Source organism: Gallus gallus, chromosome 15 (genome assembly GCF_016699485.2).
Source record: "Gallus gallus isolate bGalGal1 chromosome 15, bGalGal1.mat.broiler.GRCg7b, whole genome shotgun sequence".
Classification (NCBI taxonomy): Eukaryota; Metazoa; Chordata; class Aves; order Galliformes; family Phasianidae; genus Gallus; species Gallus gallus.
In genome coordinates, this window is record NC_052546.1 from 6,461,783 (window position 1) to 6,477,628 (window position 15,846).

Sequence of the window (15,846 nt, forward strand, 5' to 3'; positions counted from 1 at the left end):
TAACCTGCCTGTCTGACCCTCACTTTGCCCTTCTCTTTCCTCCAGGATCTCCGTGTGCGATGAAGACAAATTTGGCCACAATGAGTTTATTGGAGAAACCAGAGTTTCCTTGAAAAAGCTCAAGGCCAATCAGAAAAAAAACTTCAACATCTGCTTGGAGAGAGTAATACCAGTGAGTTTCTATGGAATTTCTGCTACTTTTACCTTTGAGGTTGTTAACAACTGGTGTGTGAGGGAGCTCATGGTCAACCCAAAAGTGTAGATACTGGATATCATTGAGTCTTTAGGGGTGGGTTCCAAGCTACACCCAAAGCCTGGATTCCAGGGAGCCTTTTAGCCTCTCCCACATGTGGTCACTCACGGCAGCCTCTTTTCTTCCCTTCCCCATCCCAGATGAAGCGTGCTGGAACAACAGGCTCGTCTCGCGGGATGGCTCTGTATGAGGAGGAGGTAGGGACCCTCAGCACTTTTCACCTCATCTTTCACATCGTAACCCTTCTTCGAACCAGCAAGGGGTTCTGCGTGCCTACAAGTCTCCTTCACATCTGTTCTGTCTCTTCTTTGCCATTGCCTGGCTTCCGCTCCTGGCCTGCATCCTCATCTCCAGTTGCTTCCTCTTGCAGGTGGATCGCGGTGGGGACGTGGAAGAGCGTGGCAAGATCCTGGTGTCCCTCATGTACAGCACCCAGCAGGGCGGTCTGATCGTCGGCATCGTGCGCTGCGTGCACCTGGCGGCCATGGACGCCAATGGGTACTCAGACCCCTTCGTTAAACTGTAAGTGAGCGTCCACTGTCCATGCCACACGGCCATGGAGTCACTGACTGCCCACGACATACGGCCATGGGGTCACCAGGAAAAAGCACCCCCTGTTCTCCCTAACAGCCATGCAATAGCACCTGTGTTGTGCGTTTTGCGCACCTCCAGTGGAACGGAGCGGTCTTCCTTCTCAGTCTCTCTCTTTCCTCTGATATTTTCCATCTTCACCAACAGAAAATGATGGCTTTCCATTTTTAAACCGACTTCCAGCACAGATCTAACGAGTGCCAACCATGCAGTTTAATTTTGGGTCTGCAGCCAAACGTGGAGCGTGAGCCCCTGACCAATTCCACATTCTCTGGATGAAACCACCTTGGCTGAGAGCGCTGGTCTGCACTTTGTTAAACACTGAGGGCTATTCTTAGCTTTTTTTAAATATAAATCTGGCCACCGATGTATGCGTTGACACATTCCTGGCTGCGTTTTCCATCAGCAGTTTTCCTTGGGAAAAGAAGACTTGGGACCAATTGCATTTTTTGTTTGGAGGACAGAGAGGGGCTGAAGGCACGGCTCCAGGTCAGCTTTCTGGTCTGAAAGTGGCACTGGTTGCTGTGAGCAAGGGAAACACCTCCCTGCAGACAGGTTTCTGCTGAGCTCAGCTCCCTGCAGAACAGGGCTGTGTGGCCTCCCGTGTGTAGTCTGGCAATACGAGGAAGGGAGAAAAAAAAGAGTATTTAAGATTTTACTGGTTTTACATTTATTTGAGATAATTTTAGAAGGTGGGAAGGGAGACTGGCTAACCCATTTCATTGCCTTAAATATCTCTGGTTGCTTTCTTCTAGTCCAAAAATCACTATTTTTTTTGGTAGCATATAAGCTCACGCTCTTCTCTCACTTGAATTTTGAGCTGTTTTCTGTTGCCCCCAGTTGGCTGAAACCTGACATGGGAAAAAAGGCCAAGCATAAGACCCAGATTAAAAAGAAAACACTGAATCCTGAGTTTAATGAGGTAAGGATGGATGTAATTTTCCTATTGATAAACCAACCTTAATGGTATTTGCAGACCATGGGAGACCTAGAATTGCTATGGGTGGGATGGGCACCCTGACCCACTATGGTGATACATCTCTCTGGCTTTGGCCACCAACCCAAGGAGGAATTCTTGCCAGGCTCCTTCTGCATCTCCTAGGGAAGTGTTGTGCCTGGAGGCTTTGTGGTTGAGGTGATGGGGAACACACAGAACACTCAGATGCAAGGAGTGAACTTTACAGTTGGACTGGATGATCTCAGTGGTCTTTTCCAACCTTAGTGATTCTGTGATTCTATGATTCTAGCTCGGCTTGTGGACTGTGCTGCCATCCAGGGGGAAGAGCATCTGCTCTTCACTACTGCCCTTTAAATATCCTCTCCTTGCTTCTGAGTTCAGGACATTTTCAATTCCTTACTGCAGTTTTGCAGGTATGTTTTCCTTGCAGACATGGGGGTGATGTAGGTGTTCTCCCATTGCAGGAGTTCTTCTATGACATCAAACACAGCGACCTGGCCAAGAAGTCCCTGGACATTTCTGTCTGGGATTATGATATCGGCAAATCTAATGATTACATCGGTGAGTGGAGGTCTCCGTGTGGTTGGGTGCCCCATGCAGGGCCGGCTCTATGGGTGGATGGAAATGGTTTGCCACGGAACAGCAGCATCAACTCTGAAAGTTCCCTCCTCCCCTTCCTGTAGGCGGCTGTCAGCTCGGCATTACGGCAAAGGGGGAGCGCTTGAAACACTGGTATGAGTGTCTGAAGAACAAGGACAAGAAGATCGAGCGCTGGCACACCCTCCAGAACGAGAACCACGTTGCCAGCGATTAAAGGCAGCCACGGCCCAGCCCTGCACCCCTCCTGTAGGTCTGTCTGTCTTCCAGTGCAGCCATGCCTTGCTACGCGCCCTGGGCAGCACCGCTGCTCTGCCTCCTCCGAGCACCCCCTGCGCCCCAATCTCACCTCTGCGTGAAAACGAACCCAGATCTTTTGTATTCACATCCTTTTCTTTTGGGTCACCCAATTATCCCGGCGTGCAGTTTTGTCCGAGCAATAGTTACTGTGCCCATCCCTTTGCCTCTTTCTCAGTAGTCTCAGGTGTGCTGCCGTAGTGTTGGTGTGTGTGTGACAGCACGTGTCCCGTCGCCCCGGCTCACTGCTCCACCCCAGTGCAGGATGTGCAGCCCCTGGATCAGCTGCGCTCGCAGCACGGATGTGGCAACAGTGGATGGTTCTGCTTGCTGGGTGCTGATACTGAAAAATTTGGCTTGATGTGGGTTGGAACCATCATTCGGTATCCACAGCCTGTGTCACAGATGTCACCCTGTGAGCACGGCTTGAGCTTTTGATTCGCTCCATGTGGGCAATATCACAGTGTGTCTTTCTGAATTTCTGTTGGGAAGATCCACCAGTTGTACAGCACTGGTAGAGGCATGCAGGGAACCATGGTGTGCTTGCAGGGAGGCACAGACTGGGGCTGGGTAGGGTGAGCTGAGGGTGGCATGGGGCTTTGCTGCTGTCCTGCCGTCCCAGTGCAGTTGGGCTGTCCCAACATTGGCCGCACCGTGCAGGAGGGAAGCTAAGGGAGAAGAAATTTCCCACCAACGAGCTGTTATGTTCATAGATTGTTGCTTTAAAATACCACAAACACCGAAAGTAGCTGCAACAGGTAGAGGTCTTCCAACTTTTTGGTTTTTGGGTATGTATATTTTTTGGTTATAGTTTTTTGCAAGTCTGCACAAGACCTGCTGTCTTCAAGCTGTGCTTTAGCAATTGTCTGGAGGTGTTTTCTTTGCTGTCTCTAGCAGAGAGCCGCAGCGCTCTCAGGCTGATGCCCATCGCTTCTGTTCCCATCCTGCTTCCCCTGCTGTCTCTGGACAACCTCAAGCATAGCAACACCATTGGGCAGTGCTGGGCTGTCCCGTTGGTCAACCACAACCCACGCATGCTGTGCAAAGCCCGGCTCCAGCCCCTCTGGCTGTGCTGCTACCCCACGCGACTCTCTGCTGTGTCCCGCCGTGCTCTAATCCAGCCGTACCGCAGAGCTTCCTTGTCATTGAGATGAATTATTTTCCTATTCTTGAGATATATATATATATATATATTTAAAATATTTTTATTTCCGTAACCCCCTGGCAAGGGGGGAAATGCTGGGGAAACGTCTGAAGTTACCTTTAAAAAAAGAACAAATGAAATCAAATCTGAGCAATTCCTTTACTCCAGCCATGCAGCAGCCCACCCTCCTTTGTGCGTGCAGAGCTATTAAACTAAGGTTGCTTTTACCGAGGCAGTTTCCTCCTATGTCCTGTATCAGTGTGCCCCGCTCTCCCTTCAGACAACTGATGCTCAACTCATCTCTTGGCACCCATGAAAGTAAATGAAGTGCAACTCGCTGGTCCCACTCCGGGTATTGTGCAAACCACAGTCCTTGTCTCCATTTGCCACCCTCCTCTGAGTTTTTCTGATGGTCGTTTCTGCCCTGGATGACTTTCTTTTTGTTGTAAATAAAGCATGCACGTATGGATGGGGAATGGTACAACAAGAACAACAACAACAACAACAAAAGAACAAAACGAAACGAAAAGCCTCTTCTACTGCTGTTTGCATTCCAACTTGCATGCAGTGATTTTACAGCAAAATATCAGTTTACAAATATTAACAGAAAGAGAAAGCGTTACACAGGAACTAGAAATACTCCAGTCTTCCGCTGCATGCAGCACAACATCCTCTCTTGATGTGGTATCTAATAAAGTGAGACTATTGGAAAAGAAAAAAAAATAAATAACTGATGGCTCTTGGCTTCTTTCATTCCCTGTGAGAATAGGAACCCACGTGGGAGGCACGGGTGGGACAGTCACAGTCGTGTTTGTAGCCCATCTCTGCAGAACGAGGAGCTCCCGCTGCCCGGAGCTTGGCTTTGCCCTCCTGTGCCGTTGGAGCTGGTGGGGGCTCTGGTGAAAGACTCATTTGCTGTGACCCTGCTATGCATCCCATTGAAGAGCAACCCAACCACACAGCACTAACATCCCAGTGCCCTCTGTCGTGCTCAGGTTGGAGCTGCCCCCATGCAGTGCAGATGCCATCCATTCCCACTGCCTGCAGTGCACAGGGACACCCACAGCTCCAGCAGTGCTCACAGCCCCATCCCCTGACCGTGGCTGTCTGCAGGGATGGGGCACCACCACCTCTCTGTGCACCCTGTGCAGTGCCTCACTGCCCTCAGTGCAAACAACTATTTTTTCTTCTACTCAATCTAAATCTCTCCTTTCAGTTTGAAGCCACTTCCCCGTAACCCTCTCACAGCAGACCCTGCTAAAGAGTCTGTCCCCTGGGATGGTGTTCCATCCCTTGGATCACTTTTGTGGCCCTCCTCTGGACGTGCTCCAACAGGTCCTGTACCTCTGTTGTGCTGAGCACCCATTGGGGCACCCATACCCTCTGCAGCCCTGAAAGGACACCCAGGTATTGCTGGGTGCAATGCAGGGATGCAGCAGCAGAGGCCACTGCTGCTCCACTAATAACAAGGAAGGCCGGGAGGGGGTGCGGGGCATTCCGCCCAGCACCACCTGGTTTAATTGCCACCTGGTTTAATTGCCGCCCCACGTAATTACGGACAAGGTAGCTCAGCTGTGGTTGGTTGTGAGGTCCTGATTGGAAGGGCTTCTAAAGAGAGAGCAGGGATAAAAGAGGGTCGTTTGGCCTCAGCTGATTTCTTCTGCTCCCATTTTCTTCTCAGCCTCTCTAACAGGGAGCCCTTGGACTGCAAACTTGGTTTGAGCAGGGCTGTTATTTACACGTTCTGCTTTTGTAGGTAGCTTTATGTTTTTAATTACACCTCAGAGCATCTGAATTGTTCTGCTATTCCTAAGAGTTTCCTTGAGTGCTAATTAGATTGAAACCTTTGGTGCAATCAATAGATTCTCATCTCGGTACTGACCAAGCCAGTCCCAAACAGTAATTTACAGCTCTGGTTGTTATGAAATCAATACAGATTTGCTTTTCATTGAGAGGACTGTAAAGCATGGGTGACAGCCGGCGTGGTAAGCAGCTGGTGTGGAAATGGATCCCTTGCTGGTGTTGGAGAGTGGCCAGAGAGCTTCAGAGAGGAGAAGCTTTGGGAGCAGAGCACGCCTCTTCCACCTGCTGGGCTGAGGATGCTGATGGAGCGCTGGGCTCCTGCCCTTCTACTGAGCAGGAGGTGAGTGATGTGCCCAGGGGAGAGGGCTCAGCAGCTTTGTTGGATCCGTGATGCCAACGTGGTGAGCTTCCCGAGAATGGTGGAGCAGGAGATCCCTGCGGGCACTGCTTGGTTCTCTGCTGTCTTCTCCCAGGATGTGCTTTCCTGTGACGCTTGTGGCCATACCCAGGGACCCAATCCATGCTGTCATTCTTTCAGTATCTAAATGGAGGCTGTAAGAGAGAAGGGAATGGACTCTGAAGCAGGATCTGTTGTGATTGGACAAGGGGAAATGGTTTCAGACTAAGGGAGAGGAGATTTAGGTTGGATATAAGGAAGTTTTTTACACCGAGGGCAGTGAGGCACTGCACAGTGTGCACAGAGAGGTGGTGGTGCCCCATCCCTGCAGACAGCCACGGTCAGGGGATGGGGCTGTGAGCACTGCTGGAGCTGTGGGTGTCCCTGTGAGTGGTGGGAGCTGTGCAAGAATGTGGGATGCCTTCATGGCTGCTCTGGTGATGGGAGCAGTTCATGGAGTGACACCCTGGGGCTCCCCCAAATCTGGCTCTAGGACAGTTCCTGCCATCCCAGGAGGCAGTGCTGCAGGTCACTTCTCATCCCCTGTCTTCAGCCTTCCTGCAGGAGACTCTTCTGTCTTCTTCTGTCTTCTGGGATCAGAAATAAATAAATAAAGGATGGCAAACTTCCACTGTTAAATATTTCACTTAAAAAATAGAGAAGCTCAAAGAAATAAATCTGCTTTCAAGCGTGGCTTTTCAAAAAGCCTTCAGCTAGAAATCTCTTTATCTCGTAGGGCACAGATAACGATGCAATTATGAGCTCAGATCAATGACTTTCATGCTAAAGCCTAAAAATAAACCATTACTCAGATGTGCGGTGCTGGGTCCAGCATCTCCTCTGGGCTGCTGGCCCAGTGTAGAACCATTTTGAATCGGCCATGGGGCTTCAGAGGATTTGGTGAGCCCAGGAAGCTGCTCCTTGGGGTTTGATGGGTTGATGTGGGTTGATGCTGATGGTTTAATTCGTTCTCATCTCCTAGGGTTGCACTGGATCCTGAGCCACCCCATGTCCAGCTGTAGGGCAGCGCCTGTGGTGCTGAGTTACCTCATAGCAGCTGTGAGTGTTTTGAGTATTTCAAGGGACAGAAAACATCCCCAGAATAAATATCATCCCTTTTTGTTGCATGCTGCATAACGGGAGTGTATCTTATTGCCTTTGGAGGGTGCAGTGTGGCAGCCACCATCAATCCTCGATTCCAATTGACTCAGCTCACACTTAAACAAAAGTAAAGGATGTACAGGCAAACAGGGAGCATAACTGGAACAACAAGAGGAGCATTTTGATTAATCACAGTTTGAATATTAACTGGATGTAATGCAGGTTTCCTTGTATAGATAGAAGCCCCACAGTGTGTGCCTGCCTCGCATTTGCAGCAGCTGAATAACAAATGTGTGGAGCATCATGGTGTGTCTGCCAGCCTGGGGTGGGATTTTGGGTGGTGGTTTCCCCCCATGTCTTGGGGTGGTGCTACCAACATTAACAAATGTGGCAGTGAGGGACGTGGTTTGGTGGGCATAATAGCGGTGATGGGTTGCTGGTTGGATTGGATGGCTGTAGTGGTCTTCTCCAACCTTAATGATTCTGTGGTTCTATGAATTGCTGGGACAAAGTGGCATCTAATTCGAAACATGCGTGAATGTGGGTCTGGTCTTCCTCTCTGCACTGGAGAGGAAACATTGGAAAGGAAAACCAGGTTAAAGTATCAGCACTCGCTCTTGGTGATGCCTCCAAGGACGGTTGGTCCGTTTTCAGCTCCAAAATAAAAAGGCTTTCAAACTTGGAGCCAGGCCTGCCTAAAAACGCCCAGCTGCAAGTGGGCTGGCTTGTCGGAAAGGGAAAATGTGGATGGAGAAATCTTTGCAAAGGTGAAATTGAGCAGGGAACAGCGTCGCTGATACAGAGGCTGATGCAAAGCTGCCTTTGTGTGCTTGCCCGAGGTGCAGGCATTGTGCAGAGGGCATCTCCTGGTGCTTTAGGAGATGAATGGAGGCTCTCAGTGGGGCTGTGGGGCTGACGTGCCTGATGGGAGTGGTGTGGAGCCGTGGTGATGCGCGGAGCAGAAGCTGAGTGGCTTTTCTGGCTCCATCGGGGTTATGTGGATAAATGGTTCTTTGTTTTCTTCTGGCAGTGTTGTGACAAATCCCAGCAAGCAATCTCCTTCCAGAAACCGTCGAAGCAAAAAAGATGTCATCTTGATTACACCAAACCCAGAGAAGAAAAGCTTGGGGCAGCGGAAAGCCAAAAGGAGGGATTGTTGTTGGGTCAAAGGGAAGCGCCACTGAGAGAAGCATTCAGGTTTATGGGTGGGGAGGGCTGAAACTGAGAGCCTCAGCTTCAGAGGAGCCTCAGAAATTCGTGGGTGTCTCTGTCGATTGCTTTGTCCCTGGGGTGAGGGTCAGTGTGATTAATTAGCAGCAGGGCTGAACAGCTGATCGCTATCTGCCTGATAAGAGCCCTGCCATGGAAACCCTGATTGTTGCAGGAGAGGTCTCAATAGCCTCAGTGAATTGCTTTGGGGCTGTTTGTCCTGCCAGTAAGAGAAAGAATTTCCTTTTTAAAATCCAAATCAGAGATGCTGAAGGACTCCTGCGTGGCTATGGGAGGCAAGGGGGACTTTGGGGATGCAGTAACACCTGCAGGGCTATGGGCTTGATCCGTAGATGGACTTGAAGCAGTTCTGTCACCTGGAGTCCTCACCGTTGCCCACCCTCAGTGCCCACCAGGATAACAATGAGTTCTTTGGGACCAAGCCAAGCATTGGCATGGGCTGCCCAGGGAGGTAGTGGGGTCTCCATCCATGGAGGTGTTGGAGGAACGTGGGGATGTGGCACTGATGGACGCGGTTAGTGGGCATGGGGTGGGTGGGTTGGGGTTGGAAGTGTTGTTGTTAGTAGGCTTTATGATTCTGTGCGTGGGCATGGTAGTGATGGGTTGATGGCTGGACTTGATAGTTTTAGTGGTCTTTTCCAAGCTTAATGATTCCATGATGCTTGAGGGCTGCTGCGAGGTGACAGCATGCAGGACATGTCCTCATGCACATCCTCTGTGCTGTCCTCTGTGTGTCCTGCGCATGGGATACACGCCAGGGGAAGGAGCTCTGTTCTTGTCCTCTCCCTCCTCCTGCTCCTCTCCCCATCTGGCCACGCGGCTCTGAGAAAGGAAACAACCACCCCAGTGCGTCAGATTGTTCTTTGGTGAATGGTTTAAGCCGAATCGTCTGGAACAACGTCTGGAAAAAAGGGAACGGCATTTCCCACAGCAGCAGCTTTTAAATATTAGTGAATATGGAGCCAAGTGTGAATAATTCATTCAAAGAGAGACATGAGCTCAGTTTTCTTATGCAACGGGCGGGCGAAGAGTTGGATTTGATTCAGAGCGGTAAGAAATGACAGCAGGGGGGTGACAGCACCCATATAGCAGCTCTTCCTCCTGCACCTTCCTGCTGGGTTCTGACAGCCCTTGAGAACTGGTGTCCCCATCGTTTATTGCCTTGGATTTGGGCTCCCTGGGCCAAAGTGGAAGCAGAGGATAAAGGAAAACAGCACCCTATGAGACGGTCCTGATCCAGCGGTGCACAGCTGGATGCCGCTGGGTGTGGGCTGCTGCGCTTCTTCGCTGCTCAGCACTGGAGCCTCTCTCTTATTGATTGCTTCCGTTTTCCAGCCCGCGTTGACATGATAATATTTGGCAGCAACATTAATGCTGAAATATGAGCCGCGCTTGGGCCTTTTTATTTTTAATCGCTTGAAAAATGACCCGGGGAAGGCACTCGTGCCCTCGCAATCTCTGTAATTGGCTGGTGGTGCTGTGTGGGGAATGATGCTTCGACCCACCCGTGACCCATCCCGTAGCCGCAGGGTGACCCAGGGCGCTGCGGAGCTTCCCATGCCTGCAGCAGATGGGGACTGGAAGGCTGGCCAGCGTCCTCCCTAGGGACAACGGGAGCGTGAAGGACAGGGCTGGAGTGCTCTTGGCACTGGGCTCATTTAATCTCCAAATGGCAGGGGAGAGGGACGCGGCGGTCACCTTGGCCACCTGCCATATGGCCGTCCTTCGCACCCGGAGTGACCCAATTAAACCCATCCTCCTTGTACCCATCTCCCTGTGCTGCCTCCTGCCCTGACAGCTCTCCTTACCCTCACCAGCAGAGCAGCTCTTTCCATCCACTTCATGGGGGATGTCAATGGACGGGCCCAGGCTGAGGTGCAGCCTTCCTCCCCTTCCCATGTACTTCAGCAGCATCACCCTGCCTATCTTCAGCATCCATGCCTATGTTGGAGCAACACGTGCTCAGCACTTAGGCAATTTGGCCAATGAGCAACTCAGACAGGACCCTAGATGCTTGTCTAGATTGATTGTCAGACCTTTTGTGCCATCCATCATGCCAGGATCCCAGTAGGGCCCAGTGGATCCCTTCTGTGCCATCCATCATGGCAGCATCCCAATAAATGGGTGGCTGGGACCACAGGGCTGGTGGTATGGTACGTGCTGAGATGCCACCAAGGCCACCTGATGGCTGCCACTTGCAATGTCCCCACAGTGGCTTTTCTCCTCTACAGCTCCTGCTGCAGGGCTGAGGCTCTTTGGTGTGAGTCCCCTCCCCCCGCCAGCTTTTAGCAGATGCCTATCAGGGTGAGGTGCAGCAGCTGCTGCCCTGGATTTGTCGCTTCTGGAATCGGGACACAGCTCTGGGAGCTCCAAAAACCATCAGCTCAGTCCTTCCCCTGGCTGTGCTCAGAGCCCTCACCGGCTCCATCAGCACACAGCCCTGCTGCGGCTGAATAATTCAGTGCTCTGCAGCAGCTCTGGGCCTGCTGAGCCTGCAGCACCGCTGGAGAATGCCAACAAGGCGGGTGCTGCAGAGCAGCAGCAGCAGCAGCCAGCCACCGTTTGGGCTCAGAAAGCTGAAAATTGAATTCTTCTCCCTGCAGCCAAGCAATGGACCAGAATGCAGTGCTGGCAAGGCAAATCTGCTCTGGAGAGACATGGGGACACGTGGTGATGTCAGGGCAAGGAGCACCCTGAGGGCTGGCAGGTCTCTGGCTACTGTTCAGTGCAGGATGTGCAATGATGCTGGATGAGAACTGGAAGCACCCTGGGTGCTCCCTGCAGCATCCTTTGCCTCCCCTTGCCTTGTCCTGGGTGGTGGCTTTGTCATCCCATCAGGACAAGGGACAGCTGGGGACATCACTGAAGGTGGGACACTTTTGTTAAGCTGCTTAGCTTAGAGTGTGGAGCACCAGGACAATGTTCCAGTGCTAGTTAGGGGCCATTGAGGCCAGAAGGGAAATGAGGAAGTGGTTTTGGGACTGAAAATATAGGCATGTGGAGAGGATTTGCTGCCAATGAACACACTGAGGCTGTTTTTGGCTGAACTTTGTTTTTCCCAGACAGGTTTTACCTTGCCCTGAGTGCAAGGCTTGCATGCAAATGGGATGGAGCAAAAGGGCTGAATCATCCCCAAAATGTATGCTGGGGCCCTCAGCCCTGGCCATGGCCCCAGGACTGGGGGCACATCAGTGAGAGCAGCAGCATCCTTTCTCCAGAGTGCCCTCACCACCTTCCATCCCAGGAGCCAGCACTCCTCAAGTGGAGACCCAGGCTGAGGCTGCATCTTGGCCATCATCTTGACCATCAATCGATGGTTACCTTGGCCATCAACTTGGCGACCATTTTGGCCATCGTCTTGTCCATCATAATGACCCAAAGCTGCAGTGGTGACCCTGCTGCCTGCTTTCCATCACTGCTGTCTCCTCATTCCAATTGCTGCTTCTGATGGGGTGCAGATGCCCTCAGCTTGCTACTTGCCTCCCCACCAAGCTGGAGCTTCCTCACGAGGCTGCAGGAAGCGTGACGGCGCTGCAAGGAATTCAAATCACTTTGCTGTGCAAATCAACAGCCAGCAGAAGTAAGGCTGGGGGAGAAGTATTCCCATTTATGTACAGAAATTGTGCTAACCAAGCAGGTTTTGACAAGGAGCTATGAACATGCAGAGGGAAGAGAAATGCCGACGGCATTAATGTTTGTGTCTTCTTGCAACTTTTATGTCTGACTCAGAATTAACTTTTGAGCTGGAAAAGCACTAACTTCTGATAATTAAGCCCAAAATACATTGGTCTCAACGTTAGGTGTCACCCACACACATATGTTCAGTCCCCAGCCCTATTATTTTAAATTGATGCAATTATTCATCTTGCAGAGTAATATATTTCTTGTTCTCTGGTGCCCAGTAGAGCTTAAAGCAGAACAAATGCTTTAATAAAATCGAGGTGGTGCTTCCTGGAAGCCACAGTGCTGGGTTATTAAGGACTGTAGTGTGAGGAGCAGGTTTGGGAATCTTTAATAACTTATTGCCTAATATTTCTTCCTTGCAACGTATTTATGCGATTAGTAAACGTTTTCTGTTCACTGATTAACTTTGTTTATTTCTTAATTAGGTTTAGCGCTGTCTATCTTTGTGGTTGCAAAATAATGGTTTGATTAATGTGCCTGAATTTACATTTTCATTAAGCCCCTGCATCGGTTCTGTACCAATTAGCTGCGCCGTAATATGCAGATCTGGGACATTAGAATTACAGTTTTAGCCCATTAGGTAATAACTGTTATATTGATTGGTGATAATGGAGCGCAGACGGTGAATACACAGCTGAGCTGTGGCTCAGGGTGGGGGCACGGAGGGGGGTTGGTGCTGGGGGATGGTCCCATGTGCAGAGGTGGCACAACGCTCCTCCAGCTCCCTTCTGGCAGCAGCCAGTGAATTAAATAGCTTTAATTGGTTCTTTTAATTTGGGAGCCCACGTTTGGCTGCTGTGGTACAGTTTTGGTTCCAGTTGGGGGTGGGCGATCCGGGTGAGATGTGCCAGAATGGGAACGTAGCCTTCCCAGGGGGAGAGCCTCTGCTTCCAGTGATTTAGGGCTTTTAATTAGTAATTAATGATATTGAAATTAATGCCTTTACTTTGTCAGGAATGAGCTGCCTGAGATGGCAAGGTGACTTCTGCTGTGGTGCACTGTGGGGATGGGATGGGGATAGGGTGAGGATGGGATAAGGATGAGATGGGCAATAGGAAAGGGATAGAGATGGGAATGGGGATGGGAACGGAAATGGCATTAGATGAGGATGGGCATAGGGTAGGAATGGGGTAAGGATGGGGATGGAAATGGCATAAGGTGAGGATGGGGATGAGATGGGGATAGTACGGGAGTGGTGATAAGATGGGAATGGGAACGAGGATGGGGATAGAGTGGGGATCAGGTAAGGATGAGATGGGGAATAACAATGGGGATGGGCACAAGGAGAGCGGAAGGACTGTGAATGGGGAGAGGACCAAGGACGGGCACAGGAGCAGAGATGAGGACAGGGACAGGATCTGCCAGGTGCCTCCTCCTGGGGCTGGCAGGCAGATCAGCTGCTGACCCCGAGGGAGCCTTTATGACTGCATGGCAGTGCGGCTGGAGATGATTTGCTATCAAGAAAGTGGGGGACAAAGAACCCCTGTTTCATTTTCCTTGGTGACCCCAGCACGTCTTTCCAGCTGGTAACGCTGGAAGAGCCAACGTGAGAGCAAGTTACTATATTTGCTCTCACCGCTAATGTGAGCAGAATCCAGCATAAAAAAGCCACAAAAACTAGGGCACGGCCATTACACGTGGCTGCTCTAAAGCTGCAGTAATCTCCTGCTCTCAGCCTGGGGACAGCAGGGCTGGTCCACAGGGTCCAGCCCGTCCCATGCCCCGCAGAGTCCCTGGGGCCCCCACGATTGCCAAAATACACCCTCCCTTTCTCCCACTTCTCCTTTTTTGTATGAAACTGGTGATGAATTCCCTCTTGCCAGAGGGGGAAAACGAGTCCAGATGATTGCGTGCTCTCAGCTCATCTGTAACACGCAAAGGAGGAAATGGAAACAGCAGAAAGAAGTAATAAAGGCAGGTTATGCTGCAGTGGGGAACTGTGGGTGCCGTGGGGACTGAAAGGCAGTTGGCACTGCTGGATAATGCTCTCAGGTGAGGGCTGTGGGCAGTGGACCCATCCCTGGAGAGTTCCCGTCCCCAGTGGGAATGTCCTGCTGCAATGGGCTGGGAGATGTGCAGGACTAGGAATGGGACCAGGGGAAGGATTGGGACCAAGACCAGGAATAGATAAGGACCTGGGCCAGGATCAGAACCAAGACCAGAGGCAAGTCCAGGACCGAGACCAAGATTAGGACCAGGGCAAGAGTAAGGTCCAAGGATAAGGACCATGTCTGGGACAAGAATCAAGACCAGAACTAGAACCAAGACCCAGACCAGGTTCAAGACGAGGAGCAGGATAGGACCAGGACCAGAACCAGGGCTGTGGCTGTGACAGCTATGAGGCAGGTCCAAGCAGTTTGCAGCAGGCAGCCCTGGGGCACTGCTGATATGGGAGAAGGACAGCACCATCAGAGGCAGATGGTGGCTCTGTAAGCAGGCGGGGAGCCGGGGGCTGAAGCTGCTCTCCTTCAGGAGATGGTTTTACAGCTTCCATTGAAAAACAGCTCCTTCATGTTTTTACCAGCCGGAATTTTACTGGCAGTTAATTTGTGATGTACCACCCCCGTTCATCACACCAGGGAATGGCTGCAAAAGCCATTCCTTCAGTACAGGAACGAGCAGACCCAGACTTTATGGGCTGTATTCTCCTTTCAGTATCTTAACGTTATCAGGAACGAGCTGCAGGAATCTTCATGGCATCGTTTGGTGGAGGGCAGCTCTCAGCCAAGAGCAGGATAACGACAAAAATACTGCACTCATCTCCAAGGTAAGGGGAATGGCTCCACATGGCATCGGCCAGGCTGGATTCTTCTGCAGGAATCAAAGAGAGGAGGTTTCACCCTGTAGGGAACTCAGGGTCCGGTGCACACAGGGGCAACATCTGTGGGGGTTATGTCACCCATGAGCTGCTCCATGTGGTTGCCTTTACTCTGAGGCTTTATCCCTTGCTGTGGGTCGGGCTTTTGCACAAAGCCTTATGCACAACCCTTATCCCTCCCCTACTGCCCCAGCTGTCCCCTCCCTCTGTCCCACCCTTGCAGAGCTGTAATTCACCCGTAGGGGAGATGATGTGTGCCCTCCTCCCCCGGGACCCACTGACAAATGAGATGTTTTATTCCAGGACTTTATCCCAGGGAGGAAATAAACAAACAGAGAAACAGAAACCTCATGAATTTTTTAAAGCGCTTATCAAAATCTTTCCTTTCTTCCCCTTTTGTTTCCTAAGGCAGAGCAGGGAGCCACCCCCTCCATCTCCATCCCCTGCACTTCTTTTCCCTTCAATCCCTTAATCATCTTCCCTCCAGCTTTAATCCACACGCTTCCCTCTTCCTCCTTGTTTGTTTATTTTGTGTTTCAGTTCCCTGAGCTCCAAACAGTCACAAAAACAATGCCAACACGTGGGAGGCCACGTCCTCCCCAAATGAGCCGTGCATGCACATGCAAACCTATCTTATCATACATCCCTCCTCTTCCTCCTCCTCCTCTCAAACGCTTTTGATGTTCAGTCTGATTCCATCCCGTGCTTGCAGAACTCTCCCATGAGGCTCGCATCGCCATCGCTGCCATCCTAATGAGTTCATTAAGAAAAAGCAGGGCGGGAGAGGTGCGAGCTCCTGAGGATGGCACCTGGGAGGCACAGTCCCTTGGGGAGATGCTTGCTGCTCCCATGGGGCCGGGGATGCGGCGCTGGGGATGGTCCCTAATGGATGTGATGCAACAGTGCAAAATGGAAGAGGATGGGCAACCACCCGCACTGCTTGCAGAGGCTCATTGGTTTGCAGCAGTTGTGT

General features: G+C 51.2%; 1 protein-coding gene and 1 long non-coding RNA gene across 13 annotated transcripts in view; both read left to right on the forward strand.

Annotated features, from left to right (window-relative positions):
• RPH3A (rabphilin 3A) overlaps positions 1 to 4,586 on the forward strand; it is a 35,459-nt gene extending 30,873 nt beyond the window's left edge. For all 12 annotated transcript variants that reach the window (XM_046901290.1, XM_046901291.1, XM_046901293.1 and 9 more), the window contains 6 exons: positions 46 to 172; positions 394 to 450; positions 624 to 775; positions 1,685 to 1,766; positions 2,267 to 2,363; positions 2,486 to 4,586. In XM_046901290.1, coding sequence (XP_046757246.1) covers positions 46 to 172; positions 394 to 450; positions 624 to 775; positions 1,685 to 1,766; positions 2,267 to 2,363; positions 2,486 to 2,616 — 646 coding nt within the window. In that variant the 3' untranslated portion in view covers positions 2,617 to 4,586. The remainder of the gene's footprint in view (positions 1 to 45; positions 173 to 393; positions 451 to 623; positions 776 to 1,684; positions 1,767 to 2,266; positions 2,364 to 2,485) is intronic.
• Positions 4,587 to 5,399: 813 nt separating this feature from the next.
• Positions 5,400 to 12,674, forward strand: LOC107051597. Its single transcript, XR_001463246.3, has 3 exons — positions 5,400 to 5,983; positions 7,023 to 7,099; positions 8,172 to 12,674. It is a non-coding gene; the product is annotated as an uncharacterized LOC107051597 (long non-coding RNA).
• The last annotated feature ends 3,172 nt before the right edge of the window (positions 12,675 to 15,846 follow it).